The 21719-nt window shown below is 39.6% G+C and overlaps 1 protein-coding gene across 3 annotated transcripts in view; it reads right to left on the bottom strand.

Annotated features, from left to right (window-relative positions):
• LOC110462783 (rap1 GTPase-activating protein 1-like) overlaps positions 1-21719 on the bottom strand; it is a 232555-nt gene that overhangs the window by 164421 nt on the left and 46415 nt on the right. For 2 of the 3 annotated variants that reach the window (XM_021516949.1, XM_021516948.1), the window contains exon 4: positions 13378-13714. In XM_021516949.1, coding sequence (XP_021372624.1) covers positions 13378-13714 — 337 coding nt within the window. Of the gene's footprint in view, positions 1-13377; positions 13715-18097; positions 18447-21719 lie in introns of those variants that run through there. The other variant, XM_021516950.1, reaches the window with a different exon arrangement.

Below are 21719 nucleotides of genomic sequence, written 5' to 3' on the forward strand. Positions count from 1 at the left end.
CAATGATTAACATTGAAATACATGGCTTTTTCTTAGTTGTGATAGTTAGTTTTCGGTAACTTGAAGAAACTGATTAATGTTGGTTAAGAAAGATGACGGGTATCAGCTGAGATGATGTCAATTTACATGATACGCAATAAAGAGTCAGTCCTTAACAAATATAAACTTCCAAATCGCTGCCCAATATTATCTTGTTCATCGGGTCAGGATGAGAGGGTTCAGGGCTATCAACATTATTTATGTCACATCTTATGTATTATGACGTCATATGGCATTTTCGTCACAGGGTGGCGAATTTGGGTGCATGGCGAATTTGGGTGCATTAATGTTAGTACCTAATAAGCTGTCACCAAAACAAAATGTTGAAATCAAACTCCATGTGATAATGACAGTTTCTAAATAAGATCGATTGACTCTGTGTTCTTAATTTAGCTATCTTATGAATTGTATAGTCATTCATTGAAACACAATTTTTAAATGTCTATAATCTGTAGAAAAGTCTTTTAACTTTCCTACAATATCTTATATCATAAAATTAACATTTATCCGCAGTTGATATCACTCCATCCAGTCCATATATGACCTTGAAAGTAGGTCAAGGTCATCAATTGAGTAAATCTGAAAGTTCCTAAAGATAAGCATTTGAACTGCATTTATATTTCATCCTTCACATCCTCTGTAATGAGGGCAAGTTTATCATGGGCATGAACATTAGTACACAGTATAACTGATGCTGACTTTATAGTGCTACCTCACTGAAACATCCTCACAAGGGCGAACGCTCAACTAAAGGCCAAAAGTGATGCATTGTCAAGGGAGACATTAGGAAAAAGAAAGTTGTATAGAAAGAAGAAAAAAGATGAGATCACAGATTTAGTCACCTCTTACGATCATGCAATGGGGGCAGCAGGTATAATCCTTATGCCCTACCTGCAGGGACATTAACACTGGGTAAAATAAATTAAAATATGGATTTTACCAGTGAATAGCCAATATTTGACAGGGCAAAAGTTTCATGGTGAGCATAAGCTGTGTACAACTAAATTCAAATTACTGAAGATTCCAAAATGATGGATGAACGATGGCAGAACAGATATTAAACGATATGTCTCAATTATCCACGTAGAAAGTGAAGACGATCACTAAGCTTCAGCCAAGATTCCTCATCCTGTCTGAAATTTATCATTATTGTCTACTCAGCACACCCATTACAGACACGTGGTCCGTTACACATCATAAAAATACTCCCCAAACAACGATACATTGTCACAATCCTCCCCCCCAACAATGCCTTCAGTACATATGCCCGTCCTCCTAACAAATTGTTTTTTTCCCCAGCATCATGACATAACAATATATTTGACATTTTGTACAATACTGAAGACATCAGGAGTCTCTAAGGGAAGACGTCTTCTCTTCCCTAATCACATAAATCACGGCCAATAAACCCGTGCCCCGTACCCAATGTCCCCCGTGCTTCCCTGGCCTGGCACCTATTACCATCATTATGTGGAGAAGTTTCACGGAGTAACAATAATGATGTGTGAATTATCACAAAAAAATATCTCTCAAATTCATTTGGAGACGGAATCAATTAGTTTGGATATGTGCATCCCTGATAAAGTACATCGTCTGTCAAACGAATCGTGATCAAGTTTTCATCAATCTTCTCCCACCTCAACGACTAGATCTGAATCCTGTCAGACAGACCCAGAAAGTCACCACCTGATTTACCCATGTATCTCTTTTTGACACGTCAATATATCACAGTGAAGTACAGATGTCTTATACGTTAAACTATAGATATTTCTCTGTTTGTGTTACTGTATACCACAATTTTTTTGCCTGGTCAAATTTTTGCCCTTCACTGGTAAAGTCTGTGTTTCATGCAGTGTTAATTTTGCCCTTGACATGTAATTACTGTATGTAGCATGTTGTGTACTTATTTTCAGTGTCATGATAGATTTGCCCTCATTTTGAACTGCAAAAAAGTTAAACTGCAGTGAAAATGTCCAGGAATACAGTATTGTGTGACTTAAATCTAGTGGATGGTCAGGTATACAGTATTGTGTGACCTAAATCTGGAGGGTGGTCAGGTATACAGTATTGTGTGACTTAAATCTGATGGGTGGTCCGGGATACAGTATTGTGTGGCCTAAAGCTGGTGGGTGGTCCGGTATACAGTATTGTGTGACCTAAATCTGGTGGGTAGTCTGGTATACAGTATTGTGTGACCTAAAGCTGGTGGGTGGTCCGGTATACAGTATTGTGTGACCTAAATCTGGTGGTTGGTCAGGAATACAGTATTGTGTGACCTAAATCGGTAGTCTGGTATACAGTATTGTGTGGCCTAAAGCTGGTGGGTGGTCCGGGATACAGTATTGTGTGACCTAAAGATGGTGGGTGGTCCGGTATACAGTAATGTGTGACCTAAATCTGGTGGGTAGTCTGATATACAGTATTGTGTGACCTAAAGATGGTGGGTGGTCCGGTATACAGTATTGTGTGACTTAAATCTGGGGGGTGGTCCGGTATACAGTATTGTTTGACCTAAATCTGGTGGGTGGTCTGGTATACAGTATTGTGTGACCTAAATCTGGTGGGTGGTCAGGTTAACAGTATTGTGTGACCCAAATCTGGTGGGTGGTCAGGTATACAGTATTGTGTGACCCAAATCTGGCGGGTGGTCAGGTATACAGTATGGTGTGACTTAAATCTGGTGGGGGATCAGGTATACAGTATTGTGTGACTTAAAGCTGGTTGGTGACCAGGTATACAGTATTGTGTGACGTAAATCTGGGGGGGGGTCAGGTATACAGTATTGTGTGTCCTTAATCTGGTGGGTGGTCAGGGTTACAGTATTGTGAGACTTAAACCTGGTGGGTGGTCATGCAGGTAACAGTATTGTGTGACCCAAATCAGGTGGGTGGTCGGGTATACAGTAATGTGTGACCTAAATCTGGAGGGTGGTCAGGTTTAAAGTATTGTATGACTTAAACCTGGTGGGTGGTCAGGTATACAGAATTGTGTGACCTAAATCTATCTGGGGGGGGGTCAGGGATACAGTATTGTGTGTCCTAAATCTGGTGGGTGGTCAAGTTTAAAGTATTGTATGACTTAAATCTGGTGGGGGGTCATGCAGGTAACAGTATTGTGTGACCCAAATCAGGTGGGTGGTCGGGTATACAGTAATGTGTGACCTAAATCTGGGGGGTGGTCAGGTTAACAGTATTGTGTGACCCAAATCAGGTGGGTGGTCGGGTATACAGTAATGTGTGACCTAAATCTGGAGGGTGGTCAGGTTTAAAGTATTGCATGACTTAAATCTGGTGGGTGGTCATGTTTAAAGTATTGTATGACTTAAACCTGGTGGGTGGTCAGGTATACAGAATTGTGTGACCTAAATCTATCTGGGGGGGGGTCAGGGATACAGTATTGTGTGTCCTAAATCTGGTGGGTGGTCAAGTTTAAAGTATTGTATGACTTAAATCTGGTGGGTGGTCATGCAGGTAACAGTATTGTGTGACCCAAATCAGGTGGGTGGTCGGGTATACAGTAATGTGTGACCTTAATCTGGTGGGGGGTCAGGTTTACAGTATTGTGTGACTTAAATCTGATGGGTGGTCCGGGATACAGTATTGTGTGGCCTAAATCTGGGGGGTAGTCTGGTATACAGTATTGTGTGCCCTAAATCTATCTGGTGGATGGTCAGGTAAACAGTATGGTGTAACCTAAATCTGGTGGGTGGTCGGGTTTACAGTATTGTGTGACTTAAAGCTGGTTGGTGACCAGGTATACAGTATTGTGTGAACTAAATCTGGTGGGTGGTCAGGTAGACAGTATTGTGTGGCCTAAATCTGGGGGGTAGTCTGGTATACAGTATTGTGTGACCCAAATCTGGTGGGTGGTCTGGTATACAGTATTGGGTGACCTAAATCTGGTGGGTGAGGGTGGTCAGGTATACAGTATTGTGGGACTTAAATCTGGTGGGTGGTCTTGCAGGTATACAGTATTGTGTTACCTAAATCTGGTGGGTGGCCAGGTATACAGTATTGTGTGACGTAAATCTATCTGGTGGGTGGTCAGTTATACAGTATTGTGTGACCTAGATCTGGTGGGTGGTCAGGTTAACAGTATTGTGTGAGCCAAATCTGGTGGGTGGTCAGGCATACAGTATTGTGTGACCTAAATCTATCTGGGGGGGGGTCAGGGATACAGTATTGTGTGTCCTAAATCTATCTGGTGGGTGGTCATGTATACAGTAGTGTGTGACTTAAATCTGGTGGGGGGTCAGGAATACAGTGTTGTGTGTCCTAAATCTGGTGGGTGGTCAAGTTTAAAGTATTGTATGACTTAAACCTGGTGGGGGGTCAGGGATACAGTATTGTGTGACCTTAATCTGGTGGGTTGTCAGGTTTACAGTGTTGTGAGACTTAAATCTGGTGGGTGGTCTTGCAGGTATACAGTATTGTGTGACGTAAATCTGGTGGGTGGTCAGGTAAACAGTATTGTGTAACCTAAATCAGGTGGGTGGTCAGGTTGCCTAGGTATTGTGTGACCTAAATCTATCTGGTGGGGGGTCAGTTATACAGTATTGTGTGACCTAGATCTGGTGGGTGGTCAGGTATACGGTATTGTGTGACTTAAATCTATCTGGTGGGTGGGCAGGTATACAGTATTGTGTGCCCTAAATCTGGTGGGTGGTCATGCAGGGATACAGTATTGTGTGACCTTAATCTAGTGGGTGGTCAGGTTTACAGTAGTATTGTGTGACCCAAATCTGGTGGGTGGGCAGGTATACAGTATTGTGTGCCCTAAATCTGGTGGGTGGTCACGTTAACAGTATTGTGTGACCCAAATCTGGTGGGTGGGCAGGTAGACAGTATTGTGTGACCTAAATATGGTGGGTGGTCAGGAATACAGTATTGTGTGACCTAAATCTATCTGGGGGGGGGTCAGGGATACAGTATTGTGTGTCCTAAATCTGGTGGGTGGTCAAGTTTAAAGTATTGTATGACTTAAACCTGGTGGGTGGTCATGCAGGTATATAGTATTGTGTGACTTAAATCTATCTGGTGGGTGGGCAGGTATACAGTATTGTGTGCCCTAAATCTATCTGGTGGATGGTCAGGTAAACAGTATGGTGTAACCTAAATCTGGTGGGTGGTCGGGTTTACAGTATTGTGTGACTTAAATCTGTTGGGTGGTCATGCAGGTATACAGTATTGTGTGCCCTAAATCTATCTGGTGGGTGGGCAGGTATACAGTATTGTGTGCCCTAAATCTGGTGGGTGGTCAAGTTTAAAGTATTGTATGACTTAAATCTGGTGGGGGGTCAGGTATACAGTAATGTGTGACCTAAATCTGGAGGGTGGTCAGGTTTAAAGTATTGTATGACTTAAACCTGGTGGGTGGTCATGCAGGTAACAGTATTGTGTGACCCAAATCAGGTGGGTGGTCGGGTATACAGTAATGTGTGACCTAAATCTGGGGGGTGGTCAGGTATACAGTATGGTGTGACCTAAATCTGGTGGGTGTGACCTAAATCTATCTGGGGGGGGGTCAGGGATACAGTATTGTGTGTCCTAAATCTGGTGGGTGGTCAGGTTTAAAGTATTGTATGACTTAAACCTGGTGGGTGGTCAGGTATACAGTATTGTGTGACCTTAATCTGGTGGGTGGTCAGGTTTACAGTATTGTGAGACTTAAATCTGGTGGGTGGTCATGCAGGTATACAGTATTGTGTGCCCTAAATCTGGTGGGTGGTCAGGAATACAGTATTGTGTGACCTAAATCTGGTGGGGGGTCAGGTATACAGTATTGTGTGACCTAAATCTGGTGGGTGATCATGTATACAGTATTGTGTGACCTAAATCTGGTGGGGGGTCAGGTATACAGTATTGTGTGACCTAAATCTGGTGGGTGGTCTGGTATACAGTATTGTGTGACCTAAATCTGGTGGGGGGTCAGGTATACAGTATTGTGTGACCTAAATCTGGTGGGTGGTCCGGTATACAGTATTGTGTGACCTCAATCTGGTGGGTGGTCGGTATACAGTATTGTGTGACCTAAATCTGGTGGGTGATCAGGTATACAGTATTGTGTGACCTCAATCTGGCGGGTGGTCGGTATACAGTATTGTGTGACCTAGGTGGTCAGGAATACAGTGTTGTGTGACCTAAATCTGCTCGGTGGTCAGGTATACAGTATTGTGTGACCTTAATCTGGTGGGTGGTCAGGTTTACAGTATTGTGTGACCTAAATCTGGTGGTGGTCAGGTATCAAGTATTGTGTGACCTAAATCTATCTGGTGGGCGGGCAGGTATACAGTATTGTGTGACCTAAATCGGTAGTCTGGTATACAGTATTGTGTGACCTAAATCTGATGGGTGGTCAGGTTGAAAGTATTGTATGACCCAAATCTGGTGGGAGGTCAGGTATCCAGCATTGTGTGACCTAAATCTGTTGGGTGGTCAGGAATACAGTATTGTGTGACCTAAATCTGGTGGGTGGTCAGGAATACAGTGTTGTGTGACCTAAATCTGGCGGGTGGTCAGGTATACAGTATTGTGTGACTTAAATCTGGTGGGTGGTCAGGTATACAGAATTGTGTGACCTAAATCTGGTGGGTGGTCAGGTTTAAAGTATTGTATGACCCTAAATCTGGTGGGTGGTCAGGTATACAGTATTGTGTGACCTAAATCTGGTGGGTGGTCAGGTTTAAAGTATTGTATGACCCAAATCTGGTGGGTGGTCAGGTATCCAGCATTGTGTGACCTAAATCTGTTGGGTGGTCAGGTATACAGTATTGTGTGACCTAAATCTGGTGGATGGTCAGGTATCAAGTATTGTGTGACCTAAATCTATCTGGTGGATGGTCAGGTAAACAGTATTGTGTAACCTAAATCTGGTGGGTGGTCAGGTTGCCTAGTGGATAAAGCACTTGTCTTTCACCAAGGCGGCCAGGGTTCAATTCCTTTGTTCGGATAGGAAAAGGTATTGGATCACCTGCCCGACCACATGGGTTTTCTCCGGTTACTCCTGTTTCCTCCCACACTAAAACCTTCTGCATGCTTCTAAACGGATCATTAAGAATGATTAAAATAAGTTAGAAAACTTGTTTCATAATTGGTGTAAAATATCAAAAATATAGTTTATATATTATTTAAATTCAAAAATAAATTTTAGGGAGTGCATGGTGGTTTAATGGGATAAGATAAGTGGAAAATTGTCCTAGAATTTATTTATATATTTCATAAAGTTTTAATAAATTTACACAACAAAATTATAGTCACCAGTGGGCCATACATGTACATACAGTTAAAAAAGCCAGTAAATAGCAGGTGTGTCATTAACTGTTTATTGAGGAAAGATATTATACATGTATTTACCACTGTTGATGTGGATTATCTATATAAAGGTTTTAAAATTTAATATATTTTTCCATAGACAATACAAACTTACAATTTAAGAGTTCACATCCTGTTTAGAATGTTTTGAACTTAGTTAAACAAATGATTCAAATGAAATCTAAATATTATTTACACAAAATTTTTCGGAAACATGACCTGGTGATCGGATTCCTCATGATCACACACTAATTGACCCAGGAAGTTAACAGCCAATCAGAAACAAGGAAGTACTTGTTCCTGGTAGTTGTGGATTAAACTTGTCTTTGTACATCATTTGGAAATCATTGCATCCTATCAACAATATCTAGGTACAATTGTATATCTAGGGAATGATCTGTTTTTAAATCAAAACCTGCCTATAAAGTCTCCTTTACTTGACAATAGTGTAACTAGATCCCAATGGTTCTTTTTTGTCATTTCTTAATGCTGTACACATAAAATGCGGGCGTAGATCTGGAAACTTCCTACATGTACACGTAGTGTTTGGGCACATTACTCCCCACAGAGTCTGACTTATGTTTTATATTACAGGTAGAAGTACAAGGATAAAAGCTTGTACACCACTGTTATAAACCTCTCTACACATGGACACACCCAGCAGCCATCTAAAATACCAATCAATAATTCAGAACCAGTCAAACTTTTATAAATCAATAGACTTTTAATGCAAGTCCGTCACAGAAAACAGAATGTTTTGACTGATATCACTGCTTCATTTGTGTCGTTAGCCTCATCATTGCCAAAGGACAGAGTAAATAGGTGATGACATGATTATTTTTTCAGACATCAAATATACGTGTAACTGGAGAAAGTGAAATGCACGGTCAGACGGGGATTCGAACCCGGGACCCTCCGAACTATAGACGGACGCTCTAACCAATCAAGCAAGCTGGACACTGACCCAGTCCAGTTCCGCTACATTCATCCCTCCTTTAACAAAGTCTTTAACCCCAAAGGCACATGAGACTCTATTCCACCTTCCGTGGGTATATTTTGTTGAACACCAAATTTAATAAGAGCGCAAGAATGAACAGCCAAACTGGGATTCAAACCCAGGACCCTCAAAACTAAAGAAGGACGCTCTAACCAATTGAGCTACTTGGTTGCCGACAATCGACCCAGTCAAGTTCTTCTACATTCGTTATACAAAAGCTAACACTTCAAATCACAAAAATCAATCAATTCAGTACATTGCACTTTCATTTCCTTCAGAAATTTATCTGGAGTTACCCGTAATATGCTTTCAAGAATCATCCAGATTTTCTAAAACATGTAATTCTGGTTCTCAGTTTTCATTGCATATATTTACCAGGAATAATGTCACTTCTAGTTTCTTAAATCTGAACTCATCCACCCCTGAAATTTCTTAATGAATTTTTCCAAGCTTTGAATCAGAAGGGTTCAAATGTGTCTTTAAGGGTGAATGAATTAAAGACCATAAGTGATAGAGTGTCAGCCCCAGGGATTCTGTAGTTGTAGATTTTATTTATTCTGGATGTAAAAAGAAACATCTTAACGCAGAGTATAAACATGTTATACACAAGATATTTGGACTCCTTCTCACCACACAGTATCTGTTACAGGACTAACGTGAAAAGGATAAAAAAACATATTTTTTCTTTACAAGTAGTCAGTGCTGCGGTGAAAAAACCCACTTCAAATCAATTAAAGTATATAAAAGAAAGTCAGAAAAAATCAAGTACATCAGGTTATTAAATAGGTCCCTGAATTTTACTGTTTGTTGTAGATGCCATGATGATTATCAAATGTAAAGTTTACTGCATGCTGGTGTGTATTTGATGCCAGGTAAGGATAACAGAGTTGTCTCCCTTCCTTCATATTCAATACTGTGTTGTATATATATATTATCTGTTGAATTAATCTGTAGTTATCTCAGTTATCTGTAATTCTGCTTAACCTGTAAGGAATGTCTGCTGTTTATTGATAATGAAAATTCACAAGAACAAGTCAGCAAGATCATCAAATAGAAGTTGAGAAGGTTTTAACAAGAGGCCCAATGGGCCTGCATCGCTCACCGGGTATTAATCTCACGCTTGTAATCTTAAAAGTGGACCAAAATACAGCTACGGGCAAAATATCAATGTTTCATTCATAAGAACCTATTAAAAGATTTAAACATATGACACCTGTGACCTTGAATGTCGAACAAGGTTGAACAGAGTTTATAGTCTTCCAACCCAGCATGCTTCTGGAAAAATATCATTACCCTGGAACTTTTGGTTATACAGAACAAATCATTTAAAGATTTAAACATATATTGACCACTGTGACCTTGAATATGGGCGAAGGTCATTCACTTGGTAGTCCTTCATCCCAGCATGTTACTGGCATTATTCTAGGCCTCTTGGTTATTCAGAAGAAGTTGCTTAAAGGTTTAGAACATATTTGACCCTGTGACCATGAAAAAAGATGAAGGTCATTTATTTGAACAAACTTTATAGCACTTCATCCCAGCATGCTACTAGCCAAATATCATTACCCTAGGCCTATTGGTTATTCAGAAGAAGTTGTTTAAATGTTTAAACCATATTTGCCCTCTCTGACTTTGAATATAAGTCAATGTCATTTATTTGAACAAACTTGGTAGCCCTTCATCCCAGCATGTTACTGGCCAAATAGCATCACCCTAGGCCTCTGGGTTATTCAGAAGAAGTTGTTTAAAGATTTTAACATATTTGACCCCTGTGACCTTGAATATAAGGCAAGTTCATTTATTTGAACAAACTTGGAAGCCCTTTATCCAAGCATGTTACTGGCCAAATATCATCACCCTAGGCCTCTCGGTTATTCAGAAGAAGTTGTTTAAAAGATTTTCACATTTTTCACCCCTGTGACCTTGAATATAAGGCAAGGTCATTTATTTGAACAAACTTGGAAGCCCTTCACCCATGCATGTTACTGGCCAAATATTATCATCCTAGGCCTCTTGGGCCACATGAGCTAAAAATGAAATCCCGTGAAAAAGATCAATACAAATGCAGAGTATGTATGGAGGCTGCAAATTGTCAATTGTTTTTTATGTTTCTACAAAATGTCGAGAAACCTGACTTGTACATCGTAGTACTCTGCATGTCCTAATCCAGTAATATTGAAAAGGGTAACTTCATGGTAGCTCCAAGCTGCACAGAAAATATTTCAACTGAAAAGTTTCATTGAAAATTATGTCACAAACTTTTTCTGTCATAACTTCAATCTGCTTCAAACTTTGTAAGGATCCATTTCTCACTGCACTGTGCTTTTTTTTACGTATAAGTAATCTGCCCTTGAATTTTGTTTCAACAGCTGATGACCAGGTAGCTCAGTCATTTCTATAATATAGTATGAAATCCCTGTTGCAGCCCTGCTGAATTTTTACATTCAGAACAGGGTTGTTGATTATATTTGTATTCATCTCATCTTTATTATTTTCCATAAAAGTCACCCAAGGCATGCTGCCTAGCCAATAGCCTGTCTGTTATCTTCTGTGAGACAATGTACAGGCAGTTGCCATATTTCAATGTAGACATAAGTCCAGTGTGTTAACTCAACACTTCCTGTGGAAAATGCCCCAAAGTTGTTTGAAACTTATGTACATAAGTGTGGTTTATGAAGTAAGACAAGTCTACCATTTCACACGCAGGCGCACAGGCAGTTAGGTCAGCTATGGTCAGTTTCAGCCACGTGACACGGTAGTCAAATACAGCCAGTGATTGGTCAGTTCAGTCACGTGACTCAGTCTTTGTTTGGGTCAGTTTCAGCAGCCTGTTTGCAGTAGATTTGTGTGTCTGATTATTTCGTGACTTTTTTTGTTTATTACCTCTCGTGTGCATGAAAAACATTCTGTAGGAGATATATGAAATTACTTTGGACTTGGGACGTATATTTTAAGTGTGAAAAATAGTAGTTAACAAGTTACACGGAGTTATTTTCAACAGCAGGTTTGCTTCTCGTTCGGAAGCATTCCGCAATGGTGGGAAGAGGTCATTGAAAACATCCTTCCACTGACCAAAGTTTTCCAGGATACGACATGCATAACCCATCAAATTGGACAGTCGGTATGCTGAGAGAGAAATTGTTAGAACTGGGCTTTTGGACACCTATTTCAATGTCCAAAGCTCTCTCATGTCGACAAATAGGCCTACACTCGTTGCACGTAGAGGAAGATCACTTGTAGTCAATCGAAAATGTGGATGCTGTGTTAGATGTAGAAACTGAAAGTGCATCACAGTCACATTCTGAGGTTAATATTAATGGGGCGGAAGTTGTGGCTGCATGCGCAGCAGTGACGAACAATATGGCGGCGCCCATGTCGCAGAATGACACATTACAACAGTTACAAACAACAATAGACCTACTCCTTCAGCGGGAGCTGAACAGGTCCTCCCAAGCTAGCACGTCAAATCAGCAGCCTCCTACAGAGAGGAACGCGCTAGAGGAGGCCATGGCGAAACTTAATGACACGCCAGGGAGTTCGACATCAAGTGACATGACAGGTGCGTACCCTTTCTTTTCTAGTGACGGCGTATCACCAGACCGTTTGCCACCCCTAGATATCGTGTCGGATACGACCCACAAACAAATCGTTGAGATGTCAATTTGGCAGCATTGCTGATCCCTGGGTACGAAAACGCAAAGGAACATATCGTGCACACAGAAGGTGTTACAGTTCAGCATCAAAACTCTGACAGACCCCAGATTAAGCAAGTGCTTAACAATCAGCGAGTTTATAATGGCCTTCGGCAAATATAAAAGTATTATGTGCGCAAGACATCCAAACAGGTGCGATGAGTTGGGACAGATATGAGGCCAACATCATTGAAATTCACAACCTTTATGGTTCAAAATTCTATGAATACCATAAACTGTTTTCGGCCAGGAGTTTATATGCCTTACATCACCTAAAATCAAAAGTGAACTGGGCATTGAAAGACAATAACTTGTTAAGCATGCTCATGGCAGGGGCAAACACATATGCATGTACTTGTGGGTCTAGTAACCACACGCCAGCCTTTTGTCCTGCTCTACTTGAGTCTCACACAGCTCAACCCAAACGGACACATTACACACAGTCAAACTTTCTACATCATGATACGCCGCATGTTCCCAAGCCATACTTGTCGAGAGGAACTCAACAAAACTTTGGCCAGCCATCCAGTGATCGTTATGGTAGGTTAAGAGTAATCGTGGAGGGGATGGAGCTATGCAACAACTACAACAATGGCAAATGTAACAGAACTCGGTGCATCTTTGCCCATGCTTGTAAAGTGTGCAAGAATGGTAGCCATCCAGCAGTAACATGTCCATATAAACAAAAATGACTAAATGCTAAAGACATAGATTGGCAACCCTCAACACCTGTTAATGTTTAATATAGTAAATCAAACAGTATAATATGGATACTTTCTGAAAAACAATGGTAGTTGTCATACTTTAACATACATATTAAGCCATTGTGGAAAATGGGTACTTCCTGTGGAACAAAGTCCTATAGTTGTCATATATTAATGTGGACTTTGCTCCAGTCTGAAAACTTGATACTTCCTGTAAAACAAAGTACCAGTAGTTGTCATATTTAAACGTTCATATTAAGCCAGTGCAGAAAACGGGTATTTCCTGTAAAATAAGATCCCATAGTTGTCATATTTCAATGTTGATATTAAGTCAGTCTGAAAACTATATACTTCCTGTAAAACAACAGTAGTTGTCGTATTTCAATGTTGATATTAAGTCAGTCTGAAAACTATATACTTCCTGTAAAACAACAGTAGTTGTCTTATTTTAATGCTGACAACCCTGAAATTGGAACTTCCTGAAATAAACAAGACAGCTAGCTATAGATGCACGGCTTCTCCAAGAGATAATCCTCAACTGTAAATCTGATTGGGCTTGAGGTCTTGTCACCTTTAACGAGTGCAAGCTTATCCAAGGTGAGACATACAACACTATATAATGATAATAGACTTACCTTACACACTTGAAGCATGAGCTGTGGTATACATCACGCTTGTCTAAATCCCGCTTCACCGACACTCTCCGATCATCGGTCACTGGAAATCCACATGCCGAACACTTTTCTTCTGAATTTGTTAAATCCGGTTTAGATTGTCTGTTGAAGAAACTACGCCGGAGCAGGGAAGGGGAATAACTCCTCCTCTTAGAGTTGGGGGACAGATGAGGTTTCTGGGTAGACTTGACAAATAGGGTGCTGTCGTCGGGACAGGTGTTTGGGCGCCTTGCCTGGCTATGAGAGAAGGCTCGCAGACTAGCACCTGATTCATCCAACTCAGAATCGCACACATCCCCTGGAAAAATACACGCAGAAAACCTCCATAATCTGACATCCAATAGTCAACATTTCTTTCTCAAAGGTTACAAATACTAAATTTTATTAAAAATAAAAACAAAAACAACAAGAGTACCGCGGGGCGGAACAATATATACGCCCGTCAATTGCCATATAGTGTTATATACTTTCTTACATTGAAATAAGCACTGCATCATACTAAGAGTGGTTAGCTGATATGCCATAAACAAGAAGCCCAGAGGGCCTGTATCGCTCACCTGAATATGTTTAAAATAATTGGTATGAAGTAGGTGCTGTAAATCAATATGAAATTTCAGAAAGATCCATCCAGTACTTGAGATATAGCGAGAACAAACAGAGCCCCATGACCCCTATGCAACCTAGGGGGGTCATACCCACCATTTATACAAAATTGAGTCCCATTGATGCTCCAGACTAAATAAGGATAAAATAAGTAGGGTTTTAAAGGTTTTACCTCTATTTCTCCAATTGAGCCCCGCCATTCTGCCCCCTGGGAGACCACACCCACTGCTTATACAAAATTGTTTCCCCTTCACCCAAGGCTGCTTCATACCAAATTTGGACAAAATCCTGTCATTCCTACAGAAGAAGAAGGACTTTGAAGAATTTGCTATGTTTCCCCTATTGGGCCCCTCCCTTCTGCCCACAGGGGGGCCACACTAGCTGTTTATATGAAATTGAGTCCCTTTTGCCTAAGGATGTTCCAGACTAAATTAGGAAAATATCCCTTTATCCCTATGGTAGAATTGGGATTATAAAAGTGTTACCTATATTTCCCCTATTAGGCCCCGCCCCTCAGGTCCCAGAGGGGCCACACCCACCATTTATACAAAATTGGTTCCCCTTTTCCAAGGATGCTCCACACCAAATATGGACCAATTCCTACAGAAGAAGGATTTTAGAGAATAATCTGCTATGTTTCCCCTATTGGGCCCCGCCTCTCAGGCCCCTGGGGGGCCAGACCCACGGTTTATACAAAATTGGTTCCCCTTTACCTAAGGATGCTTCAGACCAAATATGGACAAAATTCCGTCATTCCTACAGAAGGAGAAGGATTTTAAAGAATTTGCTATATTTCCCCTATTGGGCCCCGCCCCTCAGGCCCCCAGGGGGGCCAGACCCACCATGTGAGCTAAATGGTGTAGGAGAAAATTAGCTCACCTGGTGAGCCAGGCTCACCAGGTGAGCTAAAAATGTAGGAGAAAATCACTGGACAAAAATCGAATACTGAAATAAACAAAGGGCAATAACTTTTGCAAAAATTGTCGAATCAAAATTCTTTTAAGGCAGACACAACTTCGGTCGAAAAATGTAGGAGGAGATTGCCGGACAAACAAACGGACGGACTGATGGACGAACCCATACCATAATACTCCCGTCAAATTGACGGGCGTATAAAAACTGATCATATTGAGCTGGTTCCATCGAACATGAACTCAGATTCAGATTATTCATTAACTTTAAGCTCATCCATAAGTCAAATACCCAAGCACAAACAGACAAGTCATTCTGACTCAATTTAGTGAGTCAAGTACCTGTCCAGACACAAACGTACAAGTCTATCACTCATCCTCAGACGTTTTATCAGTTTAATATCACAAAAGTTTAATTATTTATCCTTTGATTCCTGTGACAGCATACTTGACTTGACTGAGTTAAACACACGACGATGAATAAAATATCCTGTTTCAGGTTCCCCCCTGCATTAAATTTTCCATATATATTGCCTTTTCTAGATCTGGACACATAATTTTCCCTTTCATGCTCATGTTTCTTCCAGTAATTTGTGGGAGATATGAATATTTGTTAACCTTGGACATGTAATGTTTCCCTCAGGCTTCACCCTTTGGAAAATAACACACCTCTGATGAACAAATATTCCATACCCATTCCAAACAATGTCAATAAGTATATAGGATTTCCTCAGCGAACTTAGAACTTAGCGTTAAGACTTCTCATTTAAAAATTTGAAAGTGATTAATGATTGTTATGAAACATTTCAAATTTAATGTAACATTAAGTCATGAAATCAACAACAGCTATTAATGAAATCATTAATATTTTCAAAGATTAATAGGAAGTTAAATTGATGAAGGTGATGAATTGTTTCTACTTCCTGTTCTTTACAGTTAATCAGAGTTAGGATAAATCTTAAGATGTCATAATTACGTAATGAAGACTTACCCGTGCCGGAGTACAAACAGATCAGAGACCGGACTTTGAGAACACGTGGACTATATCTTACGGAGGGTTGTATCAGACCTAGCTCATGCATGATGGTGGCAGTAATTCACAGCAAATACGGTTTAAACAAATCCTGCTGTCTCAAACCGAATTTACAGTGGGAAAATCTTTTACACATATCACTCTCTAGAGTCTCATAGTGAGAAATGTCTTTTACAGGAGTTTCATTCACAACTTTAATCACATTTTTAAAGAAAAATATTGTTGTTTGACAAAAAATCATTTTCTTTTTCCTGAAAGAACGTTGCAGTCCCTTTATATACCTAATGATATTACTGTGTCCCTGTACAACCCAGTTTTTACCTGTGGAGGTAAGTATCTATTATACCTGGTAAAAGGTATGTCACTACTCCATTAGCCTAGCACCGAATGCCATGGAGTGACGGTCATTAGATGTTTAACAGTACGAAGATGTTCTCACATAACAGAAATTTCTGTGCAATCATGCAACTCGGTGACCTGTCGTGTATTTTCGTCACAGATTAATGATTTTTGAATGTTTGGGAAGTAGGTGTTAAAATGTTATCATGTAATTAGTCAGATTTAGGTTTACTGATACGGAGGGAAATGACAACACACCTGTCAAGGTGAGTAAAACTTATCAACGGCAGAATAAATAATATTTTCATTCAGATGTATATTCACTTTGTAAACATCCTCCACTGTATATGTTCATAGTGCATGTGAAATGATTTCTACATTAAAATCATATCACATATTCTCTTGGAGAATTATCAATGAGAAATTATTTACCAGTACTTATACAGGTAAAGAATACTGTGGGAATTTTCACTCCTAAAGGGTGCGTCATTGTAAAGCTATTCATTATCTTAATTTTTACTGAAATAAAATCTCTCATGTCACCAAGATCATCTTACATTATGCTTTATAACTCTAAAGGACAATGCTGTATGCATAATAATCCGTTTTCTCTCAAGACTTAAACATACTTATGAGGAAGTGAATATTTTGAAACCAAACATAGCAAGAGCCTATTGTTCTGTACAGGTTTGATTAAAAGTGAAACACATTAAAACAGAAATACAACATGAAACAAGACTTTTTGTACAGAACATTTTTTAAGATCACAATGTATAAAACAGCACATATCAGAATATCTACTTCACACAGGTTTCTTGACTACTCAGGTTCAGTTAAGATTGGTTTACACAGGTTTCTGGACTATTCAGGTTCAGTTAAGATTGGTTTACACAGGTTTCTGGACCACTCATGGTCAGTTTAGAGAGTGTCTATTGTACCTATAACAATTAACTTAACACTGGACGTACATGCAACCACGGGGTGAACTGTGTAAACCTTCAGTAAACCAGTCACACCCAAGGTGACCTTCAAAAAAACATTGAAAACCTCAGTAAATCATACTAAGTCACCTTCAGTTGGGACCACAGAATTGCATATCTGGGGCAGAGAAATGCATAGGAGCAAAGAAACGCATGTTTGGAGGACCAAGGAATTGCATGTTGGGTGCAGAAAATTGCATGTTGGGTCAAAGTTGCATTTTGAGTAGAGATAATTTTATTCTGGGTACAGAGAATTGTATTCTGGGTACAGAGAATTGTATTCTGGGTACAGAGAATTGTATTCTGGGTACAGATAATTATATGATGGGTACAGAGAATTGTATGATGGAAGCAGAGGAAGCAGAGAATTATATGATGGAAGCAGAGAGTTGCATGTTAGGAGGAAAGAATTGCTTATTGGGGCAGAGAATCGCATGTTTGAAGTAGAGAATTGGATATTGTGTCCAAAAAATTGTCTGTTGATAGTTTTCACTCGGAGAATACTTTAACTGTAGTACAGTACCACAATGGTGCTCTAAGGAAGAATTGTTGATGTGAAACATTTGACCTCAACTGAATAAGATGCCTTTTGTATTTTTTACGACTACAAAATTACATCAGGTTTAAAACTGATCACTGAAAAATGATCTACTTTTTGGATTAAATATTACAAAATCAGTTTTCTAATTAGAACACTGTAATAACTGATATTGATTTTATCTCCATAAAACAAACCTTGGTCTCTGATTGGTTGACAGATAAACTTAAGACATAAATGTTTGGTTTATTAGACTAAAGAGCCGCTTCCCACATACCTTCGTCATTGATAAGTTTGTATTGTGCCATTCTCCTCATTCTTAAGTCTTCAGCAACACGCGTGTAAATGAGGTGCTCATTTCAGTAACAGGCCTCCATGTACACGTTTTTCCCCGATTTAGTAGATATTAAAATGATGTTTCTCAAATTTAAGAAATTTCCTTTTCCAAAAAACACTGAATCAGGATGCTGACAAACTTCATCGAGTATCCCAGAAACAAGGATATCCTTCAAAGTTCACAAACTGGTCAGCCAAAACTTCGTCAATACAAAAGGTCACCGAGAACTTCATGTGACATCCCTCACATTCCAATTACATACATCTCCTATACTTATAGAAAACAGGACCCAATACACCATCATCAACTTCAGTGGACAGTGAGGCCCCAGACAGGGGGTCCGCTATCTACATCACTGAGGCCTCAGACAGGGGTCAGATATTTACATGAGTGAGGCTTCAGAGAAGTCAGTTATCTGGGTGTTTAATTTTTTACAATTGAAATAATAATGTGTTTGTATGTTGGGACTGCATGTATTACACTTATTAAATTTTAAGTTTAATTTTGCCCTACCTGATACCATCTTTAGGGTAAAATCCTGTGCTATATGCAGAAATTGGTATCTGTCAATAATGTTAAAATGATTTTTTTATCTTTTGAATCTAAAGCAAGTTATTTAATTACTTTAATTTAATGCTGTTTCAAAATCAAATTTCATGATGATACTTACTATAATCTTAACATGCACACTTATATTTGTGTATACTTTACTCTACTGGTTGCTATTATTTGAATACTATTACAAAAAAAATGGTTTTGTAACCTCCCTTGACAGAACTCTCCTTTGTCCTTAAGTTTTGAATCTTGAGAGATTATCGTCCTCCAATTCAATAAAAAGTGACCATGAGTTGTGAAGGATGACAAGGAAAGGAAGGGTATGTGCTTAGCTGTTACATAGGAAAAGGTCCAGTTTAAGATTCAGGAATACACGAGTCCTAAAAGAAATTGGTTAAAAAACTTTTAAAAAGGTCTAGTTGATTTTTGGTTTTGGTTACAATTTTACATATGTTTATGGTTATGTTAATGAATTTTAACCGTTGCACCAAATTTCAACTGAGCATGGTGCTGACGCTGATTCTAAAAGTGGGAATTTTTCGGTGTCTCGATGCTTTATTTTTCGCAATGTGTAAATTAGCATGAACAATATCCAAAAGTGCATATTTATTTATAGATTATATAGAAAATAGATATAGAGATTATATACATTTCAGAACCTCTGCCAAATTTAAAATTTCCACACCTGATTAGTTTAAAGTCACAATGTGAACATTTCCACACCCGATTGGTTTAAAGTCACAATGCGAACATTTCCACACCCGATTGGTTTAAAGTCACAATGCGAACATTTCCACACCCGATTGGTTTAAAGTCACAATGCGAACATTTCCACACCCGATTGGTTTAAAGTCACAATGCGAACATTTCCACACCCGATTGGTTTAAAGTCACAATGCGAACATTTCCACACCCGATTGGTTTAAAGTCACAATGCGAACATTTCCACACCCGATTGGTTTAAAGTCACAATGCGAACATTTCCACACCCGATTGGTTTAAAGTCACAATGCGAACATTTCCACACCCGATTGGTTTAAAGTCACAATGCGAACATTTCCACACCCGATTGGTTTAAAGTCACAATGCGAACATTTCCACACCCGATTGGTTTAAAATCACAATGCGAACATTTCCACACCCGATTGGTTTAAAGTCACAATGCGAACATTTCCACACCTGATTAGTTTAAAGTCACAATGTGAACATTTCCACATGCAAGAAATAGGACTTTTACAGTACATAAGCTCCCTACTCTCTGATAGTCAACCATCTCCCCTGCAAATACACAAATCACCTGAATGACATAAAGCCATAATTACCCCAGAGTCATCCCCAGTATTGGAGCTACACAAACACAGTCTATAGCCATTTTTACCCCATGATCAACCCCCATAGATCTTAGCTATAGAGCTAGTTAGTAGCTAGAATTACCCCAAAGTCAACCCTACAGGGTCTTAGATAAAGAAATAGTTTGTAGCTATGATTATCCAAACGCCAACCCCAGGGGATTTGAGCTATAGATATAGTTTGTAGCTATATTTATCCCAAAGACAACCTCTAAGATTTGAGCTATAGAAATAGTTTGTCGCTATATTTATCCCAAAGTCAATCCCAGGGGGTTTCATGATCAGTTATAGAAATATTAATCTGTAGCTATACTGAGCTATAGAAATAGTTCCAGCTCTAATTATCCCAAAGTCAACGCTCGAGGATCTGAGCTATAGGTGTAGTTTGAAGCTTTAATTACCAACAGTCAACCCCAGAGGATCTGAGCTATAGACATAGTTTGTAGCTATAATTACCCCAAGTCAACGCTCGGAGGATCTGAAATATAGGAATAGTTTGTAGCTATAATTACCCCAAGTCAACGCTCGGGGGATCTGAGCTATTGGACTAGTTTGTAGCTATAATTACCCCATGTCAACGCTCGGAGGATCTGAGCTATTGGAATAGTTTGTAGCTATAATAACCCCAAGCCAACGCCCGAGGATCTGATCTATAGAAATAGTTTGTAGCTATAATTACCCAAAGGATCTGAGCTATAGAAATAGTTTGTAGCTATAATTACCCAAAGTAAACGCCCCCAGAATCTAAGCTTAAGCAACATTTTGTAGCTATAAGTACTCCAAAGTCAACCCCCAAGGGTCTGAGCTATAGGAATAGTTTGTAGCTATAATTACCCCAAGTTAACACCCCGAGGATCTGAGCTATAGGATTATTTTTTAGCTAAAAGTACTCCAAAGTCAACCCCCAAGGGTCTGAGCTATAGAAATAGTTTGTAGCTATAATTACCCCAAGTCAACACCCCGGGGATCTGAGCTATAGGATTATTTAGTAGCTATAATTACCCAAAGTCAACACCCCAAGGATCTGAGCTATAGAAATAGTTTGTAGCTATAATTACCCAAAGTCAACACCCGAGGATCTGAGCTATAGGAATATTTTATAGCTATAAGTACTCCAAAGTCAACCCCCAAGGGTCGGAGCTATAGAAATAGTTTGTAGCTATAATTACCCCAAGTCAACGCCCCGAGGATCTCAGCTATAGGAATAGTTTGTAGTTATAATTTCCCCAAGTCAACACCCCGAGGATCTGAGCTATAGAAATAGTTTGTAGCTATAATTACCCCAAGTCAACGCTCGGAGGATCTGAGCTATAGAAATAGTTTGTAGCTATATTTACCCAAAGTCAACACCCCGAGGATCTGAGCTATAGGGATATTTTGTAGAAGTCAACACCCCCGAGGATCTGAGCTATAGGATTATTTTGTAGCTATAAGTACTCCAAAGTCAACCCCCAAGGGCCTGAGCTATAGAAATAGTTTGTACCTATAATTACCCAAAGTCAACACCCTGAGGATCTGAGCTATAGGAATAGTTTGTAGAAGTCAACGCCCTGAGGATCTGAGCTATAGGATTATTTTGTAGCTATAAGTACTCCAAAGTCAACCCCCAAGGGTCTGAGCTATAGGAATAGTTTGTAGCTATAATTACCCCAAGTTAA

The sequence above is a fragment of the Mizuhopecten yessoensis genome, unplaced genomic scaffold (assembly GCF_002113885.1).
Source record: "Mizuhopecten yessoensis strain PY_sf001 unplaced genomic scaffold, ASM211388v2 scaffold10829, whole genome shotgun sequence".
NCBI classification, from domain to species: Eukaryota; Metazoa; Mollusca; class Bivalvia; order Pectinida; family Pectinidae; genus Mizuhopecten; species Mizuhopecten yessoensis.